This window comes from Enoplosus armatus, chromosome 3 (assembly GCF_043641665.1).
Source record: "Enoplosus armatus isolate fEnoArm2 chromosome 3, fEnoArm2.hap1, whole genome shotgun sequence".
Taxonomy (NCBI): domain Eukaryota; kingdom Metazoa; phylum Chordata; class Actinopteri; order Centrarchiformes; family Enoplosidae; genus Enoplosus; species Enoplosus armatus.
This window is the reverse complement of record NC_092182.1, coordinates 21,149,785-21,158,752: the sequence shown is the minus strand read 5'-3', so window position 1 is coordinate 21,158,752 and position 8,968 is coordinate 21,149,785. Positions and strand designations below refer to the sequence as shown.

Sequence of the window (8,968 nt, the reverse complement as noted above, 5' to 3'; positions counted from 1 at the left end):
ATCTCATCTTTGACAGAAATCCTCACGTTGTTTCACCAGAACCTATCAAAGTCTTGAAGTGTACTACCATATGTTTGGTAAACTACAACATTCGTCAAAGAAAGACATATAGTCCCTTTAATGGATACCAAAACAAAAATTTGTTAGATGGCACTGTTTTTAGGAAGCAATTCAAAAGAAGCAAAGTCATAATTGTATTGAACATCATTGGTGAGCCTTCTAGTATCCATACTTTGTCCATAGATAAGTAAGGTTTTACATCCAAGTGGTCCACACAGCTCAAGACAGATTCCAGATGGCACATTCACAGTGAATGATATTCACTCTGTAAAAAGTTTCCCTTCTAAATAAAACAATGCAGCTTAATGTATTTCTCAAAGTGTCACATCAGGAAAGGCACCCTTGTATTCCTGTCCTACATTAGATCCACCTGAAGACGCGGAAACGTGTGTTGAACCTAAATGCATAGACGTGCCTTCATGGCAACGCAAAACAAGCAAACATAGATCAGACAACTGTGTCATCCCTGCCACACTGTATACTACTGCACTGCACTGTGTGTATCTCCTCAAATGTGAGCTGATAAAATGAAGACAATCATTTCTGCAGATTTCTCTTGAAAATATATTGCAACATGGATCGCTGCAGTCAGTGACCTTGACCTCATTCATTCACAATTAAAATCTTTTTGCATTAATAGACTTAAACAGACTCTATGCAGGAAATAACCCAATACTACAGTACTTTCTTTTGCAAGTTATAGCACACTTATTAGCAAGATACAATACTGGGCATGGTGTATGCAGAGCAGTGGGAAGGTAAGTAAAGCATGCTCTATAAACTAAAGCTTTATTTCCAGCATTGTCTTCACCAAGACTTTCATTCAGTGTCAGCACCCTAAGAATCAGTTTCTTCAAACGAAAGATAGACCAAAAGTCGATCATTCAGGAACCAGTCACCTGATAACTCAACACCGCTCTTCTCAGCATACCCTAATGTGTGAAATGTGATGTTTAAAAAGAGTTTGTTTGTTTTTTTCTCGACTTAACCATGAATTAGCAGATATTCTAAGATGTCTCTTTTTTGCTGAGCAGGTTTCATGACGAGTCGTCATGTGTTAAGTCATGGGTTTCATGCAAAGGGGTTGGTTGGGGGTTGGATTTCTGAGTTAGTGCATTAGCTGGTCGGTGGAGCACGTTACTTCTTTGCAGCCAAGGATGCCAGCTGACCATCAATATCCTCCTCTGGCTGCAATGGATGCCACTGGGCAATGGGGCGGCGAGGATTGGCCAGCATGTCAGACCAATGCTTCAGACCCAGGCCAGTCGCCTTACTGCCCACGAAGATCTTTCCGATGGCGTCATTCTTACCAATCTTGTCATAATCAAACACTGTGACCGCCACCAGGATTTTCTAAGAAGGGAACAAGAGAGAGTGTGTTGTTTCTGTTACCAAGTCATCACAACATCAAAACATGTGTGAATTTAAAAGGAACAAGAATTTGCTTTCCTCACAGCTATATATAATAAACTTATATTTGTACTTGTACTGTACCTGCATCTGTTCCAGTGGGATTTCAAAGCTGAAGGATTCATTATAGTAAGGGTTTAGGGTGTTCTTCTTCACTGTAGTCTTCTTTTTCTTCAGACGCTTGCCCCCCTGCAGCAGCTGGATCTTTACATAAGGATCTGCAAAGGGCATCGATATGATCAGCAATAGAGACCATCAGTGCAAGTTGGTGTCAGATAAGATTAGATATTGAGCCATTGTTGAAATTGTTGCAGCAGCACAACGGCAGAGATAAGTACAAATGAATAGATAAAGCAGATAATAAGAGGTACATAAAACCAAAATAAGAATGGAAATTGTTATGGAAATCGAGATGTTAGAATGTTTAAGAACTTGTAAGTGGAGACTGTATTGAAATATAATCTAAGAGTGAGCACATGTGTGACCATGTAAGGGTGAAGACTGGAAAAGTACTTGACTATTCCAAATATACAGCAAATAATATTCAAAATAAAAAACAGAAACTATACAAGAGGTTAAGTGATGTGATTAATAGCAGCAGAGTCAGCCAGTTTAGTATATGTAAACAGCATACACCAGACTAATATATAATCATATATAAACTAATATATATATAAAATTGTTATGTATTAATATAGAATTATAATAGAAATGTAAAATAGCGTAGAATGTAATAAAACATATTAACATAATATAGTATAATATATTACTGTATAATATTGTATGGAATATGAGATATAGTATAGTGTAGTTAAGTAAAATATATAATCTATAATAGATGTAACAAAATATATAAATCAGTCGTTGTAATGTCAGGTTTCCTGTTGTTTTACTTCCCTTTTATTACTTCTCATATGTATTTCCATCATTTTGATTACTTTCTGTATTTACACCCAATTTTTTATGTTATATGTTGTATCTGTGAATTTCCTGTGTATTTGGCCTTGCTGAATCACAATTGTGAACTGCATTTCCCAAGTGTACTTGCATGACAAAGCACAGGCATGCTCTGTTTGAAGTTATCATAAGCTCTGGGTGTCCCTTTTGTCAAGTATTTGTCTTAGCGAAGGTCCAAGGTTCTTTTATCATTAAATAAGTGCATTGAATTTAAGTGTGCGGAGCCTACTGTTTGATGTTTTAGGCCTTTTTGCACATGATAACAGTGTCGTAAGCACAGTGATCTTCTAACATGTAGTTTTTATTGTTACATCATGTGTTTCGAAACATCACTCCAAACCACAGCCATAGAAAAACACAAATTGAAGCCTAAACTGTTTCCAACAGCACCAATCCAAATAAAAGTGTAGTAATCTAGATTCTGTTTACAACATTGTAATTTAAAAACAAAACAAAACAATTTCTCTACCAGATAATCCACAGGCGTCCATCTTCTTCAGGTTCTTCGCCTCCAGGATGCAGACGGTGAGTTTCCCGGCGGTGGGGACGTAACGGAGGGAGATGCAGATGTCTCCGAGTTTCTCAGGCTGAGCAGTCAGCACAGAGAGAAGAGACAGAACAAGCACACATGCTCATCAGCCAACAACAGAAAACGGCTTGTTTTAGAATATGACGATGGGCTAGAGCAAAATGCTCTCAGCTGCTATCTGTTGAACGTCTTGCAGTTTTTAATTTGGGCTGAAAGTCTTTTTGTCCTCGTGGCAACACACAAATTCTTGCTTGGAATTGCACATTTCTCTTTGGATTGAGAATAGTTTGATATTTTAAACCTCGAGGCTTTCAGCATCCACAGATGAATGAGATGGTGATTTGGGGTTATTTTTTTTCTGTATAAAAAATGACAGATATCTCAGCCTCAGAATTCCATGCAATGTTATCAAGAAACTTGTGATTTTGATGATTGTCTGAATGTTTGCGCACTTTCACAAAACATCTCTTTTAACAACTTTATATCGATCAATTATCTCAGTCTTCTTTAAAAGCATCATTTCAAATGTTTGATTCTTAACAGCACCTCCTCTTGATCAGCGCTCTCCAGATCCTTCCACTCCTCGATCGGCCGTCCGAGGTCGATGGTGTTCATGGGAATCTTCACCTCTCCAATGACGTCATGTTTGGAAAATCGGTCGTAGTCATAAACAGACATCACCAGAGTCTTCCCACCGAGCTCCTCGTAGGGCACCTGATCGACAGACACAATAATGCGTTGTTTTAAACCTTGACACCTTATATTTTTTCCATTAGTGATTATATGACGGTAAAAGCAAATTAAAACCTTTCATATGTTCAAGAGGAATTTTAATAATTCACCACGTGTTCACATGAACTTTTATGACAAAACAAATTAAATTAAATTACATATGATCTCTGATTTAAACATCAAAGAAAGATGAGAAGATTAGAAAAGATAAAAGGTTCCAGCTGACTTTCTTGAATGAAGATGAGGACAATTCTATAACATCCTTTTTTTGGTCTAGACATATGAAATTAATAATAAATCTTTCAAGTAAAAAAAGTTTAAAAATAAATTTATTAATTAAACAAAGTAAGTCAAATAAACCTTCCCAGTGAAACACTGAATGTGGGAATGAACATCTCTTGAGCTCTGTTTGAGAACAGTTCTGTAAAACAAGTTTTGTTTTTTTGCATCAGGCAGAGCTTCCAGCGTGACCCAGAGCCACTTGTAAAGTCCCTGCGGACTTTATTAGCCAGGACAGGGAAGAGCAGCATGGAGGCTGCACAGGCCAGTGACTGCACACATCCTGAGAAGCCTGACACAACACAGTCAGTCCTATTACGCTTACACACTACAAGGGGGACACGCTGGCAGCACAAACTTGCTCACTAACATCCATAAATGTTTGATGTCTGTCTCGCTTTCTGTTTACAGCTGCATCGATTCATATTAAAAACAGGATTCCCACCTCTTCTGAACCGAGTTCTCCAACAGTAGACGTGTTTCATCGCTGCACATACTGACAAGACTAACCTTGAATACAAATGTCTCATTGAAGACGGGGTTCAGTGTTTTCTTGTGGACTTTGGTGTCATATTTCTTCTTCTTCTCAGGTAGGAGCAGGACTTTAACGTAAGGATCGGAGGTTCCACCCGAGTCCATGGAGATGAGGTCCGCAGCTTGAAGGATGCCGACTGTGAGCTGTGTGCAGAGGAGGTGTGGGCAGGATGTAAGGGACAGGACATGTCAAGACAGAATCAGGGGAAAATCTGAAGTTTAAGTTTTAAGACCGTTCATTTGTGTGTCAGGGTCAATGCTGCAGAGATTGGTTATATAACATTATCTGACAATTTCAGACAGCACCATATGTTACTGAGAGCACCACAGTAATGATGATAAAGTTACTGAATCTTTGACAAACGTGTTCTCTTTTCCCTCAGCCAGATTTATTGCAAAGACATTTATTCCATATATCATTTTTTTAGGCTTTCTGCTAAAATGATCACTCTGTTGCTCTGCTGAGGTTTTACAGAGACACTTTGGGAAATAAGTTTTCTTGCCGAGGGTTAGATGAGAAGATTGATATCACTCTCATATTTCCCTTCAATATGGGGCTACAGCTAGCAGCCTGTTAGCTTAGCTTAGCATAAAGGCAGGGGGAAACAGCCAGCCTGGCTCTGTCTGAAGGTAACAATATCTGACTGAGCTTTAGTTCCTCTAAGCTTAAGAGGTGCTGGCAGGATGTTACCCTTTTCATCCAACTGTTAGTAAGAAATTTAATCAGTGGATTTCCCAAATTGTTGAACTTTAATTACTTTAAATACTTTAAACTTTAAATATTGGCAAATTTCAATCGCAATTAAAAACGTTTAGATCAGATCTTACACATCTGAAATTGTTCACTATCCTTAAAATGATTACTATTTATTTTGAAGTTTGTCAATATGTGGGATGTATTTATAACCACATACCTTTCCATTCTCAAAGTCATAATCTATAGAATATTGCAGCTTCCCCAGTTTCTCTTGTTCTTTCTCCTCCTCCTCTTTCTCCTCCTCCGTTAATCCGGTCTCTCCCTCGTCATCATCGTCATCCTGGTGTTTCTGTGGTGTGAAGGTAACAAGACAAAACAGGGTGTTAAAGGTCGGGGGATCGGGGATCAGAATACAGGGCTCCCCACAACAGCCAGCATGCCACAGACACTGGAGCTCCAGGAGTTTTTACGTGGGAGATACATGTTTTGGTTACTGCTTACCTGCACAGCACCTGATGATAATAACCAGGGATTTATCATTTACAAAGTGAGAAATCTCTATTGGTAACACATAAATACATGTTTATACTTTCTGCACATCTTGTCCTCTCAGTGTTTTTGGATCATTGGGCAATTCCTTCGACATGCTTGTGCAGTACAGTGACAGCCAGAGTCAGTGGAGGCTTTGCATGCTAGTTCCACTAAGAGGGGTAATAAATGCAACAGTTTTCCAATTAAGTCAGATATTAGCATATTTCTCTTGTTTGTCAAAGAGCTTTGATTTCACCGAATGAACAAGGAGGTGAATGTTTATATAAAAACCCCACAGGAACTAGCTCACAACAGCGAATGCCAATGCATATTAAAATTATAAAAGGCAAATAAGACGTAATGTCCAGTGCAAGAGAGATGGCTTTCAAATAACCTACTGCTTTTAGCAGGATTTGAAATTAATTGTTTTGTTAAACCCTACATTCACAACTTTCATATTTCAAGGTAAAATCCCAAACCCTTTTTTATCCTGCATTCCTTGCTTCACCTCGAAATCTATGTGGCACCAAAGATACGCCTCTTTTTTCAGCTCACCATTATTACAATAAATGGTTCAGGTTTAAAGGGCACAGCCAGCTATTTGAATAATGTAAAGAGTCGTATTGCTGCAGTGTTATTATTGTAGTTAAATTAAAGTCTCATTGCCATGGTGACCACGACTTTGAAATGTTTAACTTTTTTATTTTCAGGCCATCCATTGTCTCCACATCCCACCTCCTCCTCGAGTGTTACAATCAAAAGGACAGATTTGCAAGTATTTGGCTTTTCATGCAGTTTTATCATCACCGTTTTCATGTCTCCCAAACAACCAACCATGCCCTTCATCACATGCATAGATTAATAGTGTTAAAAGTGTCTTGCATATCATCTCTTAGTCCAATACTTTCCATATTGGTGTGAGTTACAGTTACATTGTCCCAGGAACAATGCGTAAGATGGTTAGACTCTCCTCTCTGGGGTTTATGGAGCACATCATAGCTTTCCATTATTGTTACATTCTCAAGCTGTCATAACAAACACAAAATAAAAGCAAAGGAAGCTACGACTTTCATTCCATGAAACCCCCTCCGCCCCGGGGGCCAGAGAGCGTCAACGTGAGCTATCCACCTACCGTAGAGCGGGAGTCCACCACAGTCAAGTAACACGAGGCACACACAAGACAGACACAAAGCAGGGGAAAAAAGGAGGAGAGCAGAGAGAGGAAGAGATTCAACTCACAAGACACCAAACACACTAGAGAGGCAGTCAACACCACCACCACAATTATGATGAGAAATGACACGCTTGTTTTTGACTGGGAACAGTAAATTCACATTGTGGACACAAGTAATTGATTGCTTTAATTAACTGTCACTGGATCTCAGGGCAATATATGGTGGTGTTAGTTGATTAGTCCCTCAAATGAAACACTGGCTCTTCTAACATTTATCCTCTGATTTACTTGGCTTTCAAAATCTCCCAAATATTTCCGCAGGTCTCGTCCCTTCAACCATTATCTTTAATTATAAAATGCATATTTTTGTACTTGCGGCTTGTCACAAGAAACTTTCCACTTCATTATTCTTTGTCACCCCCGTAACAAAGAGTGTCATTTTTCACCAGGGGCCACAATGGAGTACGTCACACATTTAAACGACCACCACAACAACATCAAATAAATGGAGGGGAAGAGAGCTCTCCTTGTGTCCTCTACAGCCTGGGTTATACAAGCTGCTGGTAAAAGATCAAATTTGGTTAGCTAGAGACATTTTTAAATCAATACAGAATTCAGCAATAAATGTCAGAAATAACAATAAAAGCTTGAATTTTAAATTGTTGTAGAAAGGAAGATGCAAAACATCACCCAAAACATCCTGTCACTCTGACTTTTCAGGCATCATACCTCGCCCTGCATGTTCTTCATGTTGAAGCCATCCTTGCCCTTCTTCCCTTTCTTGTTCTTCTTCTTCTTGCAGCAGCATTTTTTGATTATGCAGAAGCAGCAGGTGAGGATGAGCAACGCGGCCACTACAGCGATGGCAATCAGAGCCCATGGAGGCACTGTCAGTTTCAGAACAACAACAGAGGGAAATTTTAGATTGATTGGTAACTTTGGTGTTTCTCACAATTGTTTGTGAAATGTGAACATTTTGAATCTCAGCAGAAAGTGGAGATGCACTGCAGCATTGCTTACATGGGATTTTATCAATTTCATTCAAGAATTTGCTCTTGATCTCCTCAAACATGTCGTTCTTGTTGATCTCTGTGTTGTTGGAGCCAGAGGTGTCCGGCGCGGAGGTGGAGATGAAAGCCGAGGTGGGAGCCATGGTCATGGTGGTGGCACCGGTGGGCTCGGCGGCCGCCACGGGCTGTGGCCTTCTGAACAAGTTGAACTTCATTGTCAAAGACTAGGTGCAGCGTCCCTGAGGCACACACAGATCAGACAAAATGGGAGGATAAGAAATGGCAAACAACTGTACTGTGCTGACCTCAGTGGTGAGATATGGAACAAAAGTAAATTATCTTAATAAATTTGTATTAAAAGACCTCCAAGTAATACTTTCTCCAAAGGTTTGTTGTTACAGAAGTTCACTGAATTTTTCTGAATTTCAAACACAATAATATCTTGCAATTAGGTGCAATTTGTAATTTGAGTACAAGATATGGGTAATCCCAGGGCTTTATGAATCTACAGAGATTAAAGGTAAAAGGGGAGAGACTGGAGGGGAATAACAGAAAGAACTGGAGTTCCTGGGGACTTCTGAGATCAATCTGCGTCTGAGCTGAACACAAACACACAGGTACACTGTCGCACGCATACGGCCGTTGCATCCGTTGCTAGCTAGCTTACAGCTAATGTCTGGACAGTTGGCACATTAGTGTGTTTCAATCAACACAGACTGCACAAACAGTCCAGTGGTCAAATTCGGCGAATGGTGTGGGGCAAAAATTTGCTTCACACTCGGTCTGAACACACCTTTAAAAGTGTTAGTGGGAGAATTTTTGAAATGTGGCTAGCTGTTTCCCCCTGTTTATAGTCTTTATGCTAAGCTAAGCTTAAACCGCCTCCCGACTCCAGTTTGGCACTGGAAGCAAAGACGTGAGAGTGATATTGATCTCTTTATCCCACTCTTAGAAAGAAAGTGAATGAGCATATTTCCCAAATGTTACTAAACGATTCCTTCAAACAAAAAAAGAAAAATAATCAATCAGTAATTTGTTGTAATTCTACTTAAAAG

General features: G+C 39.4%; 1 protein-coding gene across 1 annotated transcript; it reads right to left on the bottom strand.

Moving 5' to 3' along the window:
• Positions 1-1,197: 1,197 nt before the first annotated feature.
• Positions 1,198-8,128, bottom strand: LOC139282506 (synaptotagmin-2-like). The gene is made up of 8 exons (XM_070902259.1): positions 7,924-8,128; positions 7,633-7,790; positions 5,416-5,547; positions 4,478-4,645; positions 3,503-3,670; positions 2,897-3,014; positions 1,555-1,688; positions 1,198-1,413 (listed from the first exon to the last, which is right to left on the bottom strand). The coding sequence occupies exons 1-8, from the start codon at positions 8,126-8,128 to the stop codon at positions 1,198-1,200; spliced, it is 1,299 nt and encodes a 432-aa protein (XP_070758360.1).
• Positions 8,129-8,968: the final 840 nt, after the last annotated feature.